Genomic DNA, 21632 nt, shown 5'->3' with positions numbered 1-21632 from the left:
TATATTGTCACCTAAAGTACGCTAAGATTGAAGTCAAAATACTGTGTCCCATAACACAGGTTGACATCACCAGCTCAAATCTCTTCTGACAAGTGACAACTTTGCAGCCCTGTTGTTTCTTTGGCTCATGTACCCTTTACCTCCCCTGCGCGCCTTCCAGCCTATTTTTCCCGCTGTTGTACGGAGAAAGACGCGGGTGCAGCGGCGGGGAAACAAATTGTCAACAAGCACTCGCCTTTTAATTCACATACATTCCGTTTCAGACGCTAACAAGCAGCGATAGACACCACCAGAGTCGAAGGTCTCTAATAATTACTATGTTGGAATACTTGAAAACTGGAACTTGGGAGGACTGGACATTATATCGAAGGGAAATTGTATAGGGTACAAATACGCTATAGGACTACATCTTTCTTAAGCAGTTATTCCTCTTATTTTTTATTTGCATTAATTTGTTTTAATTTGTGGCGCTGATTTCAAATTAAGACTGATGTGTTAATGTTGTGTATGTTGTGTATTGTAGTCTATAGCGACGCATCTAAGGCGCACCTGCGCCTCGATCTTGACCAAACAATTTATTTTAGCTGACTAACAAAAAGTATCACACAAGTATGCTACCATATGTCGCCGTACAATGACAATTGTCAACTATATTGGAAAGAGACTACTGGGTGGCTACAGCTATAGAGTGGTGTGTTGTTTTGAAACCATCCTTTCTCAAATTCGTCATTGTCCATGGATAGATAGCCTACTGTTTTATCCAGAAACTCCACAATCACAGTAATTAAAGGAAATACTAGCCTAGGTGTAAATACAAAAAGTGAGATCAGGCTGCATATTTTTTTTGTCCATTCGGATGGTGTACTGTCTTCCACGGGAGTCTGTTACAAGTTGTTACATTGGCAGCAGCTGTCAAACCCGTAGGAACCTGCCCTTTCAGCAACAACAGGCTCCGTTAAGGTAGGTAGGCCTATTGCGCATGACAGTGTGCTGGACAGCTCCAGAGAGGGAAATTTAAAAACGGTTTTTCGGAAACAAGTGCAAGCACAGTGAAAACACAGTAGACTACACGGACTCGTCAACAACTAACATTTTCTGCAGATTATCCTGAACAGGTAAGATTGAACTTTTTCCGGTATGACAAGGATGAATGTCAGCAAATAGTTATGATACTTTGAGTGAGAGGGGATTATTTATATTAGAGGACTTTTCATTTTTGTGTCATTGTTGTTATTTCAGAAAGGGTGGGAAACGCTGCTATATTTAGGGATTGCACAAAAATTAGTTTTTTTAATCAGTAAAAAAATATTAATAAATAGCCTCATCAATTGCAATGCTTATTAAATAGCAATCCATTTGTTTTCTGTATTGTGAAACGTCAATGTTATATTAATTTGAAGCATAGGCCTACATTTGTGAACTGATACCCCTGTAACTTGTGTATAAAAACATCTAAAGTATTGTTTGTTGTCTATTTTAATTTGCAATTGTTATGTTTTTTCCATGATAGCTGATATGATTGTCATTAGCTTATATCATTATTGTTATTAACTGATCATAATCAGATTCAGATTTTTAAAAATAGTGCATTCATTGTAGCCTATATGATTAATGTAGTACATAATACTATATCATACATAATATAAATACTTATTTTCCTCCATAAGTAGTCTGTTTGATGCGCTAATATTTTATTTATCTAAAGGTCATAATCATAGCCTATATAATGAGTAGACAAAACAAGGAAACAAAATTCAAATTGTTTAAAAAAATAAATAGGTCTAAACCTAAATTACATCAAGTATTGAAGCCTAGATGTCTTATGCAGAGGCACTTTTTCCTTGTTTCAGCATTATCAAATATCCCAGGAAATGATAGAAAGTGGAATTGCATCCAGGATGTCAGGAGTTCTAGAAAATTCAGGTCATCATCCCTCTCCACAAGATTACAGGTAAGACTGGATTTGTGAATTGCAATGATACGCTTTTTGATCAAAGTTGTATCTTTGTAAAGTTCGCTCCACTTAACAAAAAAAAAGGCAAATATGATTCAAAAGGTTTAGGTATAAGGATAACTCCAATATATATTTTCCAAAAACTCCCTATACTGTAGTTTTAATCCAACGGTAGATGGACAGCTCTTTCAGTTAAGGGAGGTGGTGTATGAAAAAGGGGAGAAAAAAACCCACTACCTAAGAATAAATGATTTTGTCTGAATGGATCTGTCAGAAACCATCAGCTCTGTTTACACTCCCGCTGCCGGCACACAGTGAGACTCAGCCTCTTGGCCCGCCGGCTCCAAGGGGGAGATGGGGCTCTCCGGGTCACTAGCGAGGAGAAGTGGCTCTCAATTAGGAGGTGGGAGTGGGGTCTGTGTAGTATTGAACCTCTGGGAAAGCTTGTGCGACTTGTGCTAGACGGGGGACACTATAGACCAGCATGCCGTGCCTCGTTGAACATGCTCTTTATTGTGGGTTAAGTGGGGGTGTATAGGGAAGAGGCATCCTAATGGCTGTAAAAATATTTAGGGTGATTGGCTTAGGCCTAGAGATGCTTTTCAGATTTTCAGGAAAAAATGAAAAAGCATTAAGAATGTGTTTTACATATCAATTGTGTTATATAGGCTATGACTGTTTCCAATCAAGTTGAAATGTTTTGATCAAATCCCACTAATCGTTGAAGAGATATTCATGTTCACAAATACAACCTAACCTGATTTTTGTACCTTGGCTGTAGTAAATTCCTCATTCATTTAGAACATTTGGCCAAAACACCATACAAATACCCAAATCCTATATTACAAATGTACCCTTTCTGAAGGTCGTGTCTACATTAGATTTTTGAAAAGTCACGTCATCATTTTATAGGCCTAATCCACTTCCAGATTTTGCTTTGATGCAACTCAATAACAATATTCAAAAGTGGATTGAACCCCAAGAATGTTCAGACATGTCCTTCAGGAAAGGATACTGCTGTAATATGAGTTGGATTGGTCTGTTTGTAAGGTGATTTAGACATATTTCATAATGAATGGGACCCTATGTCAATACTGACAAAATACAATGACTATCAAATACCTAAGTAAAAGAAACAAAATACATATCCAAAGAACTGTCTTGGGGATCCGACTAGAGCCAAGGTAAATGACAAATCACGTTAGGTTGTATTGAGTTGAACATCCCTTAAGGCCAAAATAGTAATCTTGTTGTTATATGCTTCCATTGGAACTAGTGCTCTCTAAAATGTGTTTTACCTATTTGGATTAAGCCTTAACTCAGGGTTACAGCTGGTGAGGCATATATTTGTCGTTTTTTTTTTTGTGTGTGTGTTTTTTTTAAAGAGAGAGAACACGCATGTGTGTGTGCATGTATGTAGGCATGTGTGCATGTGTCTTTTTTGGGGGTAGAGGGAGCTCATACTACAAAGCTCAAGTAGAAATAGGTGTCTGTGGTGGTGCCTGTGGTGTACAGTTTCACAGGAGCGTCTGTCACTCTGCTTTGAAAGAGACGGTTATTCACAAGCCTTTACTAGCACATGCAGTCAAGGTGTCCAAAGCCTTGTGCCAAGGCAAAGCTCTGGATGAAATGTCATTTATTCAGGTGACAGGCTGAGTGAGCAGTGTGGGCTGACCTCCATCAACCCCATCCTCCTCCCTCAGTCCCCCAGGGCCCTGTCTACTGCCCTTCTGGGTGGAGGAGGGGGGACAGTGTGAGGAGAGAGGGACAGGGAAGCAGATGGCATCCTATTTGTCCCTCTTGTGTGAGGACTGTCATTCCAACAGATTAATTCAGGGGCTGGTAAAAAAAAAACGTTAAAAAAACGGCAGAGACAATCAAGGAAGGGTCTGGGTGGAAACAATAGGGCCACGTGCCACTGGACAGATTTGTCGTTTGGGACACAATAGGTGATAATTTTTCAATAGACAAGGCCAACTGTTGCAGAGCGACATGTGCCGCTCTCCCATATTTTCAAATGATCTCATGCGCTGTTTATTTATGATTCAGCCAATGGGTAGAGGGAGATTGTAGTCACCTGATGTAGGGGTGATTTTGTTTGCAGTTGGGGTGGGGTGGGGATCGGGGGATCCTACAGTCTCCAGACCCACAAAGTAACTGAATAGTGAGTGTCGTCATAGCGACCCCAATTACTGAACTATTCTACAGTAAGTGTGTGGAGAGACGACTGGAGAGGATTCTTCTCTTTTCTCCCTGCAGAGCCCTCCTGTCTAAAAGAAATAATGAGCAAAAGCTGATTGGCACCCCATGCCCCGATTAAGCACAAATGAAGCAGTAAATCTTAACAAATATTGTACACAGGTATGGGAATTCATTGTTGACACAACTTGATCACCATTGTTGGTGGTTATGTTGCAAATCTAGTGATCACTTATTTTTATTTGTATTTCCCAAAACTCAGGAAGTATATGAGAACATTAAAATTGTTGATGAGGAAGGTCATAAGCAAGTTACTGAAGAGGGATTAATAATAACGAGAATGTTGGCTTTTTATCCATAATGTTACTATTACAGTAATTAGCTAATCAAATAGCACTCTATAATATACTTGTGGTAAATCCCAGATAAGATTATACTCCTGGATTATGATTCATTTTCACTTCTCCAAAACCAATGTTGGATGCATTACTTTAGGTTTAATGGAATACGTGTCTATTCAGTCAGTGTCCTGTATATTTGCCCTAGATATAACCAGACCTGAATAGTATGAATACTATTTATGAAGTGGCTACTTACACATTTGTTTTGGGGTTTGTACTTTTGGGATGATTATTTTTTTGCTTCCATGGCAATAATGATTTCAACTATTATTTGAATCCAGGTCTGGATATATCCTACAGTTGTATGCTAGGCTGTGTGTCTGAGTGGTTGTGTTGCTTGTGTCCCGTCCCTGCAGACTTCTGACCACAGACCCCTCCCAGCTTCAAGAGGATCTCCCTGGGGAACTGCAGTCTCTGTCATGGCTCACATCTGTAGATGTTCCTCGGCTGCAGCAGATGGCCGATGGTCGCGGTGGTGGCGGAGGAGACTTCAACGGGCCTTCCCAGGGGCAGGGGGGCAGCCTGCTTGAGCAGCAGACAGGTGAGACACACAAAAACACACACACACACGCCAATTGGGGGAGCCTGCACCATTTCAAATCCACACACACGCTCTGATTGGATAGTTCAGGAGTGCTTCTGGGCTCTGATGCTGAAGAGGACAAATTGATCAAAATGATTACAGTTGGAAGCATAACTGCCAACCTGGCTAATGAGACTGGCAAGACCAATAGAATGATTAAAGTGCAGTATAAGGGGATATAGACTTGGGCCTACACTGATACTTGATAGGGCCATGGACCCTGTCTTAATGCTTTACAAATGCATCCTTCCTTCTTATCTTCCTTGAAGCACAATCATGTATCAGAATACTTAAATTGGTAAAAGTAATAGGGTGGTAGCCTTGCTCAGCCCTATCCAATCACATTTGCTTACCTTAAGATAGGATGCATTTCTAAAGTATTGGAACAGGGCCGATGTGTGGAGATTGAAGACAGACCTGGATTTTGTACTGCTTCCTTCCTCACAGCTCAGCTGAACAACATGACCATGGCAGGGGGACAGGGATCCATGATCCACCTACAGAGCAACATGCAGCACAGCCCCCTGGGAATTAACGTCATCACTCCCCACAGCGGAAATGTAAGTTATGCATCCTGACATTAAAAAATACATATATGATGTATCCAAACTGTTTTATTCATCAGTGCTTATTCTCTAGCTAAATGAAATCGTATAGTAAATATACTAAAGTTGCCCTGGGTCTATTCCACAGATGTCTCCATTCTCCATGAATGGGCAGCCCTCACCAGGGTACCAGTGCCCTGCCTCTGCCTACCAACCTACAGCCCAACAAGTTTTCACTCTGACCCAGGCTAGCCAGCAGGTAACTACGTCATCCCTACTACAGCTGGGCTGTGGATACAGTTTGTGAATTAGAAATGAATTGTTACATATAATTACATAGTATTGTAAAGAGTATTTAGTAAATGACAATGTAACAACCTATTAATACAGTAATGTTAGCGTAATTACAGTGTTACTACATGGGTATATGAGCAACTTAATGTAGTGTTAGAGATTATTCTATTCATTTACGGCCTACTGCTGATTAAGGGTTTGATGTTTATATGGCATTAATTAAAACACTATTTTTATTTAAAATAAATAATATACATTACAAATATTCTAGATTGTTCTCTCATTTTCTCTCAGTGTTCTCCTGCTGGGTTCTATAGCAATGTCTCCTTCAACAACCAAAACCTGTTCACCCAGCCGCGCCTGGCTCCACAAAACCAGGACCTACAGCCCAAGTCTTTCCCCAAGCCCATCTACTCCTACAGGTAAGCCTCCCCTGGGCCAAGGGGCATTACAGTAGTATTGTATTGCCTGGGTCATGTTCACTAGGGAACACAAAGGAAAATGACAAGTTCAGGTAGTTCCCCATTTAGTAAATTTTCTTCCCATTGGTGCCTAATGAACAAGACCCTGGTCTAATTATCAACCATATGAAATGTATTTACTTCCTAGATTTATAACTAAATGGTAATATTGTCTTTCTACTTTGATCCATCCTCAGCTGTTTGATTGCTATGGCTCTGAAGAACAGCAAGACGGGCAGTCTCCCCGTCAGCGAGATCTACAGCTTTATGAAGGAGCATTTCCCCTACTTTAAGGTAAGACTTGAGCAGATCCTCTAAGGGCTGGTTTCTCGGACCCAGTTTAAGCCTAACCCTGGAATAAAAAGCATGCTCAATGAAGAATCACCATTGAACATGCTTTTTAGTCTAGGACCGGGTCCAGAAAACTGGCCTAATATTCAATAGTGATTGGGGAAGCAGATATGTTGCATGGAAGTTAGCATTGTGTTTAGTAAGTCGTTTAAATGTCTCCTTCCTCTCCTTGGGGTTGTTTTCCCTATAGACAGCACCAGACGGATGGAAGAACTCAGTCCGACACAACCTGTCCCTAAACAAGTGCTTTGAGAAGGTGGAGAACAAGATGAGCGGCTCCTCGCGTAAGGGTTGCCTCTGGGCCCTGAACCCGGCCAAGATCGACAAGATGGAAGAGGAGATGCAGAAGTGGAAGCGCAAGGACCTGCCAGCCATCCGTCGCAGCATGGCCAACCCAGGTGAGACCACAGGGCTGACTGAGGTCTATTCACACACAACCTGGATCCTGTTCAATAGGCACAAAATAGAGGAAAAGGGACTGAAACAGGGAGGAACAACCTGAACTCATTTTTGTTTTCCTTTGCAAAATGTTTTTGAAAAATTGTGTGCTCTATTGAACACGGCCCATCAATGAAGGACATGACCCTCCACCAATGAAGATGATTATTCCTCCTCAGTTTTATATGTCTATGTGGAAACTGTCACGGCTACAGTACAGTTGGCTATGTTCCAATTGACACTAATATGCTTAGACTCTGCTAAGTTTTTTGTTTTAAATGGACAGTCATCAGTCTGTCATCAGATGTTAAACTGCCCTGTTTTTCCCTCTCTGTCAGATGAGTTGGACAAGCTGATCACGGACCGGCCAGAGAGCTGCAGACGAAAGCCCATGGACCCCGGGATGACCCGTCTCCCCAGCTGTTCGTCCGGCCTAACCCTGCCTGTCCCAGGCCAGATGCAGGCCCAGCCCGTGGTCACCCTGTCCCTGCAGTGCCTGCCCATGCACCACCAGCTTCATGCCCAGCTCCAGGCCAATGCCCAGGCCAGGCTGGCCTCGGTATCCCCCACCCAGACACCCCCCCTCCACACCGTTCCTGACCTCTCCCACAGCCCTCTTGCCACCGAGCATCCCGGCAAGCAGCCTCATGACTTCTACAGTCTCCACGGTGACGTCAACGCAGAGGTGGACGCACTGGACCCCAGCATCATGGACTTCGCTCTACAAGGTGGGTAGCTATAGCACCTAGTCACAACATGATATACTAAATGAACAATCCTCAAACCAATGTTACTTTGCACTGGAGTTGGCCATTTTCTTGTCTCTTAGAAGCAGTGATGACCATTGACGTGACAAAATGAGTTCCTTCTGTCCTCAGGTAACCTGTGGGAGGAGATGAAAGACGACAGCTTTAACCTGGAAGCGTTGGGCACCTTCAGTAACTCTCCCCTGCGTTTGTCTGACTGTGACCTGGGCGCCATGACCGGCAGCCTCCCTCCTGTCTCCAGTGGAGGCAGCATGCCCTTCTCAGACCTGCAGGCGACGGGCCTGTTCACCTCATACGCCACCCTGGACGCCCTCTCCTCCCAGTACATGGGCACGCCAGGCAACAGCAAGCCCATCACCGCCCTGCTTTAATGAAAACATCCCCACCACAGAGTGGAAGTCAAAGACAAGAGCTGTAGTGATGCATCACCAACAGAATCAAAATACCTTCTTTTGTTTTGCACAGAGGCTCTACTTGTCAATCCCACTACTGGCACCAAAACCCCCCCCACATCTTCTTTGACTGAAAAGCGTGAACCCTCATTGGTTTTCTCTGTCCACAATGACAGTGCAACTTGTGTTGCCGTCCCCAAGCCACTACTTCAGATGGGAGAAAGAGGTCCGTTTGGAGACTGATTTGATCAAAATAATTTAAAAACCACAGACATACAGGGTCTTCGGAAAGTATTCAGACCCCTTGACTTTTTCCACAATTTGTTACGTTACAGCCTTATTCTTAAATTGATTAAATCAGTCTACGTACAATACCCCATAATGACAAAACAAAAACAGGTTTTGGGAAAATTTTGCTAATTAAAATAATAAATAAATGGAAATATCACATTTACATAAGTACTCAGACCTTTTACTCAGGACTTTGTTGAAGCACCTTTGGCAGCGATGACAGCCTCGATTCTTCTTGGGTATGACGCTACAAGCTTGGCACACCTGTATTTGGGGAGTTTCTTCCATTCTTCTCTGCAGAACCTCTCAAGCTCTGTCAGGTTGGATAGGGAGCATCGCTGCAGAGCTCTTTTCAGGTCTCTCCAGAGAGGTTAGATCGGGTTCAAGTCCAGGCTCTGGCTGGGCCACTCAAGGACATTCAGAGACTTTGTCATGTTGCAAGGTAAACCTTCACCCCAGTCTGAGGTCCTGAGCGCTCTGGAGCAGGTTTTCATCATGGATTTCTCTGTACTTTGCTCCGTTCATATTTCCCTAGATCCTGACAAGTCTCCCAGTCCCTGCCGCTGAAAAATATCCCCACAGCATGATTCTGCCACCACCATGCTTCACCGTAGGGACGGTGCCAGGTTTCCTCCAGATGTGACGCTTGGCATTCAGGCCAATCTTGGTTTCATCAGACCAGACAATCTTGTTGAGAGGCTTTAGGTGCCTTTTTGGTAAACTCCAAGCGGGCTGTTATGTGCCATTTCACTGAGAAGTGGCTTCCGTCTGGCCACTCTACCATAAAGGCCTGATTGGTGGAGTCCTGCAGAGATGGTTGTCCTTCTGGAAGGTTCTCCCCATCTCCACAGAGGAACTCTAGAGCTGTCAGAGTAACTATTGGGTTCTTGGTCACCTCCCTGACCAAGGCCCTTCTCCCCCGATTGCTCAGTTTAGGCGGGCGGCCAGCTCTAGGAATAATCTTGGTGGTTCCAAACTTCTTCCATTTAAGAATGATGGAGGCCACTGTGTTCTTGGGGATCTTCAATGCTGCATGTTCTGGTACCCTTCTCCAGTTCTGTGCCTCGACACTATCCTGTCTCGGAGCTCTACGGACAATTCCTTCGACCTCATGGCTTGTTTTTGGCTCTGACATGCACTGTCAACAGTGGGACCTTATATAGACAGGTGTGTGCCTTTCCATATCATGTCCAATCAATTGAATTTACCACAGGTGGAATCTCAAGGATGATTCATGGAAACAGGATGCACCTGAGCTCAATTTCAAGTCTCATATCAAAAGGTTTTAATACTTATGTAAATAAGGTATTTCTGTTTTTGTTTTTCTATACATTTGCAAAAAAAATCTGTTTTCGCTTTGTCATTATGGGGTATTGAGTGTAGATTGGTGAAAAAATATATATATTTAATACATTTTAGAATTAGGCTATAACGTAACAAAATGTAGAAAAAGTCAAGGGGTTGGAATACTTTCCGAAGGTACTGTGTACTGTAAGCAAGAGGAGTAACCAATGGCGGCTAAGAGGGAAACTCAAATTAGGAGAAAATTGACAAAAATATACGGACATCTCTGGTGGAGCTTTGCCAAGCAAAGACTCAAGAAGCTGTGCTACCCTGTAGTACACCAACTACTAACTTACCATCTGCTAGTACCATTGGCATTCCTGTGTTTGTAAGCCTTACCATGATACTGTTAAGTTCCCTGTTCTTTATCTGTTGTCTGTATCATCTTAGGAAGTATTACTGTGATGTTTTATTTATATTGGAGAAAGGGAGGAATTTATCAAACACGGTTTACTGTATATATTTGTATGTTTCAAATCCCTTCTATCTCCACAGAAAAGCTTTTGTTTCTTAAACAGTATTTACCCATACATTCCAAAACAGGTTAGCATTGGAAAATATGCTAAAATTAGTCAAATTCTGAATTCATCATTGAAGTGATTTTTTATGACTGTCAGGCTACATGTACTTTAAAATGACAGAAAAACAATAAAATCACAATGGGTAAATCAGTTTCAGTTTTGTGCTGAAAATAGATTCATTAAATGTATTTACTTTACCTCTTATTAGGGTTACGTACACAAAATAGCAGATATTTTATATATATTATTAACACAATTTCAAATGGATATCTGATATTTTATCCATTGCACCGTTGTCTGCCCCTGTTCACCTGAGTTTAAGAAACAATCAGGATTCTATTAAACACAATGAAAACATGTACACGTATTCATATCACATACAAAAAGATAGCATAAATCATCATCTTCTTTAGGTGTCCATTTGTTCAAAAATGAGCACCATACAAGTACTATGGGTGTGAATTTATCTAGTGGCATTTAGATTGTTCAGCCAGACTACACACCATGTATACACCATCAATAACCAGGTTTCCATCCAACCTTTTTATGCGAGTAAAGTACATGTTGGATAAGAAAGGTGACAAAAGGCCTGATGCAAATTTGTAGGTAAACTTCACAAATGTCAAAAACAAAATACGGGGTTATTATAAGGTGGGTTATTATCAGGTGGGTTATTATAAGGTGGGTTATTATCAGGTGGGTTATTATCAGGTGGGTTATTATCAGGTGGGTTATTATCAGGTGGGTTATTATAAGGTGGGTTATTATAAGGTGGGTTATTATCAGGTGGGTTATTATCAGGTGGGTTATTATAAGGTGGGTTATTATAAGGTGGGTTATTATAAGGTGGGTTATTATCAGGTGGGTTATTATCAGGTGGGTTATTATCAGGTGGGTTATTATAAGGTGGGTTATTATAAGGTGGGTTATTATCAGGTGGGTTATTATAAGGTGGGTTATTATCAGGTGGGTTATTTTTGTGTCTGTAAAATGTATTATGCAAGAAAGTGCAGTGGAAATGGCTTTATGCATAAATATTGCTACAATAACCATCATATCAAAGTAAACTTGGAGTCATGTGATGACATGTTGTGTGGTCCTCCCACTAGACTGGTTGGGAAAGCATGCAGTTAATTAGGCTACAGATTAATGATGATGAACTTCACAGGGTGGTGAAACTGCACGGTGATGAACTTGATGCTCCTTTCCAATAAATATTGAGGGTCTTATTCTGGTGACATGATAATCAAAGCTTGGCTGCCATTTGACAAATCAAAATGATCTCACTCTTTTGTCCATGATAATCTCATCATGTAGGTAGCCTACCTGCACTGTATATCTGAGAGTTGTTGGCTAGCATGCAAATGATTCGATCTGAATGAGCACATTCGCTATATATAAATAAAAAAAACATCAGTAAAGTTGAAAATCTGACGGAAACCCATTTAACATTTTTTTAAATTTAAATTCGGTAAATGGGAATTTAACAGCAAAAGTCCATTTTTTGTGCATACCTCATCACACACAGCCTTTTATCTGCACCAAGTCAATGTGATGGAAACACATCTCTGGTGGGAAAATGCACATATTGTTTTTATGCTAAGTTTAGAATATTAGCATGAAAATCTGTCGCCAATTGGATGGAAACTTAGCAATTGACAACAAAAAAATACAAATGAAATGACTCAGGAAAAACACAGGTGTATTTCTAATTCAGTCAAACACCAATAATAAAAGAAAGAAATTCAAGGGTACAAGAATAAACACCGGGTGGTAACGTTAAGTACAAAAAAAGCTTTTACCTGACTTTCGAATTGCACATAGTTAGGCTTTTAAAGATGACACTGACCTAAAAACTAACCTTTGGTTTAATTAGTACAGTATGCCGTACATTCAAAATAATAGCAATGAGAATCTTTATTAGAATACTGACAAAAAGGCCCATGGTTCAATCCATTCAATCCATTTTTAAATATATGGGTTTTCCCATCCTATTGATAATGTGCATTTGAAATGCCAGTGAGTAGTGGCGGTTCCCTCTGATCACAGCAATGTCAACCGCTACATGGAACCAGACCATTTTTTTGCCTGCCTGTAGTATCAGGTGGGTGTGGTTTGTACCTTTGATCACTTTCTATTGGTTCGATTGGAACAGGCAAGCTCAAATACAGTATTTGAAATGATCTGAGATAGTATTTGAACCCAGGCCTGCTTGGAACATCCTAAACATGTCCAATCACAGCATGTAGTACATGTGCAGTGGCAGGGTGAATCTCTGCAGTGCCTGGTTACAGTGTGTGAGTAGCACTAACTAGCCCTAACCCTGAGAATAAGACAAGCTTTAGTCTTAGCTTTATTGGGTCACCTGATTACAACAGAAAGTAGGATGCACTGGAGAAGATGCTGGCCCTAGGGTCCACATGTCTACTTCTCTAGTCTCTCTCGTATGGGACAACTACATAGATGTCTTGTGTAAGGCGTCAGGCAGCTCAGCTCAGACCTGCAGTTTAACTGGGGGCCGTGCCGTCCATCGTGGCCAGCAGGTGGGAAATCTTGGCCCTCTGGGACGGAGTGATGGTCTGGCTCATGTGGATGATGCAGTCCATGGTCAACTCAGGATTGGCCTGCACCAGGCTAGAATAGCAAACACAGTATACACAATAGGATTACAGGTAGTTGCCACCATATACACACAGTACATTCAAGTGCATGCGCGCGTGTGTGTGTATGTGTGTGTGTGTGTGTGTGTGTGTGTATGTGTGTGTGTGTGTACCTGCGGATGTGTTTTAAGGCGTGGTCCCTCTTCAGGTACTTGATGTTCTCTCTGATGGCTGATCGTGTGCCGTCCTCTTTGGTCAAATGTTTCTCCAGCCACTCCACCACCGCTTTGTTGTTGTCCCAAAGGTACGCCTGGAAATGAGGCACAGAATCTCACTCTAAAACACTTCTCCACATAATGGATTGTAGTTAAATAGATTGTGTATCCCACGCAGTAACCCAACATCTTAAACATTGGATCAAAAATAACTCCTTATGGTCAGAGGGTGACAATTAGGACATGTTTCAGACAGGGCTACATGTTTCAGACAGGGCTACATGTTTCAGACAGGGCTACATGTTTCAGACAGGGCTACATGTTTCAGACAGGGCTACATGTTTCAGACAGGGCTACATGTTTCAGACAGGGCTACATGTTTCAGACAGGGCTACTACACTATAATAGCATAACACCACTTGTATGACATGAACGGAGACATTAAGTTGTGACGTCCATACCTGGACTGTTCCCTCAGTCTCCACAAACCAGCGGCGCAGCATGGACTGGATGTGTCCGTCACTCAGCTCTGGGTTGGCCTGCAGGACCTCACACTTCACCACGCCCTCCAGCAGGAGGCGCCGCAGACGCCAGTAGAAGAAGCTCCGCACGTTCTTCCAGTCCAGGATGTCCTGCATGTGACCACCGGGTTACACAGACCACCCCCGGGTTACACAGACCACCCCCGGGTTACACAGACCACCCCCGGGTTACACAGACCAACTCCAGGTTACACAGACCACCTCCGGGTTACACAGACCACCCCCGGGTTACACAGACCACCCCCGGGTTACACAGACCACCCCCGGGTTACACAGACCACCTCCGGGTTACACAGACCACCCCTGGGTTACACAGACAATAGAGTGAGAGGGAGGGACACTAATGCCCCTGTCCCATTGCAGGTACAGAGAATAGGACTGGCCATGACACATGCATCTCCTGCCAGCCCATGTGCTCCACTTGTGATTTCCTTCAACTTTATTTTGCTTTGCAGTGTTGGCTCTGGGACCTTCTCTTGTTTGATTGACTATCATAACACAGAGAGTGTTGTTGAAAATACAGAGAGGAAAGTTGATTCTTACCGTGATGGCGCCCTTCTCCTGCATCCTACCAGGAGTGTCGTGGAGGTCCACAAACTGCACTGCCACCTGGTGGTAAATGGGCAGTAGGAACTCCTCTCTGGCACTCAGCTTGGCCTCCAGGTCCCGCCGCTGTTGGTCCGTCAGCTCGGGTGTACCTGGTCAGTCAAGAGGATTTATCAGCCAGTGTCTCCAATGGAAAGCAGAAAAGGTTTGTTTCTTATTGGACAAATCCAGGTAGTCTTATCCTGCTTCAGTCTGATTATTTTTGTTTGGTGCCTAACGAACCAGTTGTTGTTTTTTAATAGTTGACATACTCCTTTTACTCTAAACATGCCAAAACTTCAACAATTGTTATAATGCTAGTGAAAAAAAAACATAATGCCTATTGTAGATATGGGTGAAACTACAGGTACTGTTGTAAGAGTTTACCAAGCTTTTCAGCCAGAACGGCGTAGATTGAGTCGATTCGGCGCATGGTCTTCAACAGGTCTTTCCTGCGATACTTAATCTCAACAGTGCCCTCTGCCTCGAGCACGCCACCCCTGGACAGGGAGAGTGAGAGACAGACAGAGAGAGAGAGAGAAGAGGAGCGGAGAGGGAAGATAAGGGGAGGGTAAAGATGAAGAGAGAGAGAGAAGAGGAGCGGAGAGGGAAGATAAGGGGAGGGTAAAGATGAAGAGAGAGAGAAAGAGAGTGAGTAAGAGAGCAACTCATTCACAATGCAGGGAAGCTTCTATCCTGTGTAAATGTAAAAAGGCCCACCTGCTCTCCTTGTCTGCGTAGAGCTCCATGCACAGAGGGTTGATGGTGGGGTCGATCACTACCCAGGATCCCCCTCTCAGCTCGGCGTGCGGCGGGATGTAGATCAACACGGGCTGGCGAAACTCCCGCAGGCCATCAACGATGTAGGCACCGAACTTCAGCACCTGGTCGTACATGTCTAAGAGAGAGAGAAACGGACTTGCACTTGTGGTTTTATTTTATTCTATAAATGCTGAGAGAAATGGACGCGAAGTTATGGTTTTATTTTATTCATTAAATGCTGGGGTGTTTTAGTGGCAGTTATTGTTCCAGTCAGTACCAAACCTGGGTTCAAATACTATTTGAAATGTTTTAAATATTTTGAGCTTTACTTTAATCTGCCAGATGGGCATTCTTTGCACTTTTCTAGACTTTTCTATTGGTTCCCTTAAAACAGGCAAGCTCAATCAGGCACAGATACAGTATTTGAAATTATTTTATGTTGTATTTGAACCCAGGTCTGCCAGTCTGTACCTTTCATTCCCCCGGAAAAGCCTCTCCAGTTGGCGAACACCATCAGAGGCAGCCGCTCGCGGTTGAAGTCACGGATGGCCTGGGCCGTCTTAAAGGCTGAGTCCGGGAACCACACCTGGCCAGCCTGTTGCACCAGCTGAGAGGAACGCACAGAGAGGGATATTACACTCTGGTGTAGCTGGCATTTCAGTCTGTGTTACCTTGTCAGATCATGTATTTATTTTCTAAATGATCGAAGGCATCAAAACTTTATTAATGACGGCTTACAAACAGGTCCCCTTGGCATATGACACAAGCAGGTCCATTACGTAATCATTAAAGGACACAACATACACTAGGTGTACAAAACAGAGGGTTGTGCGGACAGTACATCACTGAGGCTGAGCTCCCTGCCATCCAGGACCTCTATATATAGACCTCCAACCACCCAAGCCATAGACAATTTTCTCTGCTGCCGCATGAAAAGCGGTACCGGTCTACCACGTCTGACACCAACAGGCTCTTCAACAGCTTCTATCCCCAAGCAATATGACTGATAAAAATGTAGCTTTATTGATCCTTTAACTCAATCTTTGCTATGTCTCTGTGCACACTCACAGAGCCTCTAAACACTCGGACACCCACTCACATACAAGCTGCTGCTACTCTGTTTATCTTCTATCCTCTTGCCTAGTCACCTTACACCTATACATATCTACCTCCATCACTCCAGTATCCCTGGCACCTTACCCCTAAACATATCTACCTCCATCACTCCAGTATCCCTGTCACCTTACCCCTAAACATATCTACCTCCATCACTCCAGTATCCCTGTCACCTTACCCCTAAACATATCTACCTCCATCACTCCAGTATCCCTGTCACCTTACCCCTAAACATATCTACCTCCATCACTCCAGTATCCCTGTCACCTTACCCCTAAACATATCTACCTCCATCACTCCAGTATCCCTGTCACCTTACCTCTATACATATCTACCTCCATCACTCCAGTATCCCTGTCACCTTACCTCTATACATATCTACCTCCATCACTCCAATATCCCTGTCACCTTACCTCTATACATATCTACCTCCATCACTCCAGTATCCCTGTCACCTTACCTCTATACATATCTACCTCCATCACTCCAATATCCCTGTCACCTTACCTCTATACATATCTACCTCCATCACTCCAGTATCCCTGTCACCTTACCTCTATACATATCTACCTCCATCACTCCAGTATCCCTGTCACCTTACCTCTATACATATCTACCTCCATCACTCCAATATCCCTGTCACCTTACCTCTATACATATCTACCTCCATCACTCCAGTATCCCTGTCACCTTACCTCTATACACATCTACCTCCATCACTCCAGTATCCCTGTCACCTTACCTCTATACATATCTACCTCCATCACTCCAGTATCCCTGTCACCTTACCCCTAAACATATCTACCTCCATCACTCCAGTATCCCTGTCACCTTACCTCTAAACATATCTACCTCCATCACTCCAGTATCCCTGTCACCTTACCTCTATACATATCTACCTCCATCACTCCAGTATCCCTGTCACCTTACCTCTATACATATCTACCTCCATCACTCCAGTATCCCTGTCACCTTACCCCTAAACATATCTACCTCCATCACTCCAGTATCCCTGTCACCTTACCTCTATACATATCTACCTCCATCACTCCAGTATCCCTGTCACCTTACCTCTATACATATCTACCTCCATCACTCCAAAATCCCTGTCACCTTACCTCTATACATATCTACCTCCATCACTCCAGTATCCCTGTCACCTTACCTCTAAACATATCTACCTCCATCACTCCAGTATCCCTGTCACCTTACCTCTATACACATCTACCTCCATCACTCCAGTATCCCTGTCACCTTACCTCTATACATATCTACCTCCATCACTCCAGTATCCCTGTCACCGTACCTCTATACATATCTACCTCCATCACTCCAGTATCCCTGTCACCTTACCTCTATACACATCTACCTCCATCACTCCAGTATCCCTGTCACCTTACCTCTATACATATCTACCTCCATCACTCCAGTATCCCTGTCACCTTACCCCTAAACATATCTACCTCCATCACTCCAGTATCCCTGTCACCTTACCTCTATACATATCTACCTCCATCACTCCAGTATCCATGTCACCTTACCTCTATACATATCTACCTCCATCACTCCAGTATCCCTGTCACCTTACCCCTAAACATATCTACCTCCATCACTCCAGTATCCCTGTCACCTTACCTCTATACATATCTACCTCCATCACTCCAGTATCCCTGTCACCTTACCCCTAAACATATCTACCTCCACCACTCCAATATCCCTGTCACCTTACCCCTAAACATATCTACCTCCATCACTCCAGTACCCCTGTCACCTTACCTCTATACACATCTACCTCCATCACTCCAGTATCCCTGTCACCTTACCTCTATACATATCTACCTCCATCACTCCAGTATCCCTGTCACCTTACCTCTATACATATCTACCTCCATCACTCCAGTATCCCTGTCACCTTACCTCTATACACATCTACCTCCATCACTCCAGTATCCCTGTCACCTTACCTCTATACATATCTACCTCCATCACTCCAGTATCCCTGTCACCTTACCTCTATACATATCTACCTCCATCACTCCAGTATCCCTGTCACCTTACCTCTATACATATCTACCTCCATCACTCCAGTATCCCTGTCACCTTACCTCTATACATATCTACCTCCATCACTCCAGTATCCCTGTCACCTTACCTCTATACATATCTACCTCCATCACTCCAGTATCCCTGTCACCTTACCTCTATACATATCTACCTCCATCACTCCAGTATCCCTGTCACCTTACCTCTATACATATCTACCTCCATCACTCCAGTATCCCTGTCACCTTACCTCTATACACATCTACCTCCATCCCTGTCACTCCAGTATCCCTGTCACCTTACCTCTATACATATCTACCTCCATCACTCCAGTATCCCTGTCACCTTACCTCTATACATATCTACCTCCATCACTCCAGTATCCCTGTCACCTTACCTCTATACATATCTACATCTACCTCCATCACTCCAGTATCCCTGTCACCTTACCTCTATACATATCTACCTCCATCACTCCAGTATCCCTGTCCTGTCACCTTACCTCTATACATATCTACCTCCATCACTCCAGTATCCCTGTCACCTTACCTCTATACATATCTACCTCCATCACTCCAGTATCCCTGTCACCTTACCTCTATACATATCTACCTCCATCACTCCAGTATCCCTGTCACCTTACCTCTATACACATCTACCTCCATCACTCCAGTATCCCTGTCACCTTACCTCTATACACATCTACCTCCATCACTCCAGTATCCCTGTCACCTTACCTCTATACATATCTACCTCCATCACTCCAGTATCCCTGCACATGTAAATATGGTATTGGAACTGACTTTATTAAATATTTCCTGTATATAGTGTGCTTACTTACTTACTTTATTGTATATAACATATTTCCTATTCTTATTTCTCGTGTTTTTTTCTAGTAATACATTGTTATTGTTTATTCCATTGTTGGGTTTTGAGTTTGCAAGAAAGGCATTTCACTGTACTTGTGCATGTGACATTAAAACTTGAACACCTTCCTAACATTGAGTTGCACCCCCTTTTGCCCTCAGAACAGCCTCAATTATTCTGGGTATGGACTACAATGTGTAGAAAGCGTTACACAGGGATGCTGACCCATATTGACGCCAATGCTTCCCACAGTTGTGTCGTGTTGGCAGGGTGTCCTTTCTGGACCCTTCTTGATACACATTGGAAACGGTTGAGCATTAAAAACCCAGCAGCGGTGCAGTTCTTGACACACTCAAACCGGTGCGCCTGGCACCTACTACCATACCCCGTTCAAAGACACTTAAATCTTTTGTCTTGCTCATTCACCCTCTGAATTTCACACACAATCCATGTCTCAATTATCTCAAGGCTTAAAAATCCTTCTTTAACCTGTCTTCTCCCCTTCATCTACACACTGATTGAAGTGGATTTAACAAGTGACATCAATAAGGAATGATAGCTTTCACCTGGTCGGTCTATGTCATGGAAAGAGCAGGTGTTCCTAATGTTCTGTACACTCAGTGTACAATGTGGACACTAAGCCACTCACTCTGGCCTCAGAGTCCAAGTTGGCTGGATCGGCCGGGATAGCCACCTCAACGGTGCGTGTTTCCACTGCGATGACACCAATAGGAATCCCTCCTAACCTGTGATGTTTTTTGTTACAAGTTAGTTGTTAATTTACGTTCCGAGCACTAACATCTCAGGGGTTCCATATCCTGTAGGTATGATGCTTTACATATTGTCAACATGTATGGACCTTTATGTCATATTATAACACTTCAAATGTCTCTCTCTATGTAGCAAACATTTTCTACTGACTCAAAATGGCTGGTAATTTAGTAAGGATTCAAATGCATTAGAATTTCATCATAATGCATTGTGCCTGCAGACGTTAACTTTTACTCGTATGTCTTCTGTAAGCATTTCTATCACAGAATTCTAGGATTACAAGTTGCTATTGTGCGTACCTGGCTCTGCCTACCACTACTGTCTGGGCCCAAGATCCCAGCACCTCCATGAAGGAGCCATGGTCACAGAATCCACTCTGCCAGGCTCCTTTCGCAGCTAAACACACACACAGAGTTGATTTAGTCGTCCACATTAATATGTAAAGTGTGTTGCATTTCTTTAATGCACTTTAAATAGTTTTGGTTTGATTCAAAATACAGTACACTACACCGTGGCATCAAAATGATAGTGATATATCCATGGGGAAATAGAATCTGGGCAGAGTTAAGAGGGTTTTGTATTCTGCAGAGTATGTCTTACTGGGGTGGGGCCTCCCGGCCAGTAGCCAGCGGGGGTCATAGGGAGCCTTGGTGGGGGTGAACTCAATCTCCCTCTCCACTGGGTCCTTGGGTGGGATCACCGGTACCGGAGAGTGCTTGTTCTGAAACCAGAGTAGAACAATGTTCTGAGATCTTCTATCTGGGGGTTGGTCGGCTGAGTTCGACCTCTTACCGGACATATTTTGCCTGGTCCCACACATCTATTTGTGCGGTCTTGCCAACTTGGCGTCTCAGAGTATAACTGCTGATCTAGGATTCGTTTTGCCTGTTAGATCATAATGAATCCGATTATATGAACAGGGGGGACCTGATCCTAGATCAGCACTACTACTCGGGAAAAGCTTTATGAATATAGACTCAGATCTGGGATCAGGCTAGGATGTTCTTTCTCTTCTTAGAATGTACCTTTGGCATAAAGGAGAGCCACTGCAGGATCGTGAAAACGCCCTCGAAGTCATCAGGCACCGTGCTGTGTGTCACGCCATTGTTGTGCATGATCTGGATGCCTCCCAGCTGGTTGTTGGAGGTGTACACCTCTCGGCCCAGGACCTGCAATGAAAACAGCTCCACTGTCAACGAAACTGAAAAAACACCACATATCCAGTGGATTACAATCATCCGGTTCGGATGCTGTGCAACAGGGAAAGGCGGATACCTAGTCAGTTGTACAACTGAATGCATTCAACTTAATCAGAGAGGTGCGGGGGGCTGCCAATATCAACATCCACTTCTTTGCGGCCCGGGGAACAGTGGGGCTACTGGCCCAACAATCTAACCACTAGGCTACCTGCCGTCCAAGTGGTTGAAAAGCTGAAGGCATTAATGGTTATTTAAAGTAGTTTTTTTTTTTAAAGTAATAGTTCCACTATTTATGAAATACGATTCTTCTTAAAAGGGGTATTTTAGCCAAAAAACATATTTTGATATATTCCTTGTCAGTCCACTGCTGATATGGTCTCAAATTACCATT

The 21632-nt window shown here is 43.3% G+C and overlaps 2 protein-coding genes across 39 annotated transcripts in view; one reads left to right on the top strand and one right to left on the bottom strand.

Annotated features, from left to right (window-relative positions):
- Positions 1-229: 229 nt before the first annotated feature.
- LOC118392930 (forkhead box protein N4-like) lies at positions 230-10691 on the top strand. The gene is made up of 10 exons (XM_035784961.2): positions 230-1115; positions 1851-1951; positions 4911-5095; positions 5585-5697; positions 5831-5941; positions 6271-6398; positions 6635-6731; positions 6979-7186; positions 7565-7954; positions 8105-10691. Exons 2-10 carry the CDS (start codon positions 1872-1874, stop codon positions 8362-8364), a joined length of 1572 nt encoding a protein of 523 aa, XP_035640854.1. The 5' UTR covers positions 230-1115; positions 1851-1871; the 3' UTR covers positions 8365-10691.
- A 1535-nt stretch (positions 10692-12226) lies between these two features.
- Positions 12227-21632, bottom strand: part of LOC118392929 (acetyl-CoA carboxylase 2-like) — a 57533-nt gene continuing 48127 nt past the window's right edge. For 2 of the 38 annotated variants that reach the window (XM_035784956.2, XM_052461243.1), the window contains 11 exons: positions 21068-21211; positions 20643-20763; positions 20342-20438; positions 19921-20017; positions 15717-15852; positions 15204-15381; positions 14871-14983; positions 14442-14596; positions 13818-13988; positions 13315-13451; positions 12227-13175 (listed from right to left, as the gene is read on the bottom strand). In XM_035784956.2, coding sequence (XP_035640849.1) covers positions 13049-13175; positions 13315-13451; positions 13818-13988; positions 14442-14596; positions 14871-14983; positions 15204-15381; positions 15717-15852; positions 19921-20017; positions 20342-20438; positions 20643-20763; positions 21068-21211 — 1476 coding nt within the window. In that variant the 3' untranslated portion in view covers positions 12227-13048. Of the gene's footprint in view, positions 13176-13314; positions 13452-13817; positions 13989-14441; positions 14597-14870; positions 14984-15203; positions 15382-15716; positions 18086-18137; positions 18671-18702; positions 18802-18901; positions 20018-20341; positions 20439-20642; positions 20764-21067; positions 21212-21632 lie in introns of those variants that run through there. The other 36 variants (XR_008063832.1, XR_008063853.1, XR_008063854.1 and 33 more) reach the window with 36 other exon arrangements.

The sequence above is a fragment of the Oncorhynchus keta genome, chromosome 14, assembly GCF_023373465.1.
Source record: "Oncorhynchus keta strain PuntledgeMale-10-30-2019 chromosome 14, Oket_V2, whole genome shotgun sequence".
In the NCBI taxonomy this organism is placed as follows: Eukaryota; Metazoa; Chordata; class Actinopteri; order Salmoniformes; family Salmonidae; genus Oncorhynchus; species Oncorhynchus keta.
The sequence above is the reverse complement of the archived record's forward strand: the minus strand, read 5'-3'. Positions and strand labels throughout refer to the sequence as shown.

Excerpts from the sequence above, each read along its gene's own strand:
- LOC118392930 (XM_035784961.2), top strand. The coding sequence starts at position 1,872 with ATGATAGAAAGTGGAATTGCATCCAGGATGTCAGGAGTTCTAGAAAAT. Across the intron at positions 5,096-5,584 it reads CCTGCTTGAGCAGCAGACAG|CTCAGCTGAACAACATGACC; the intron begins GTGAGACACACA and ends CCTTCCTCACAG. Across the intron at positions 6,732-6,978 it reads AGCATTTCCCCTACTTTAAG|ACAGCACCAGACGGATGGAA; the intron begins GTAAGACTTGAG and ends TTTTCCCTATAG.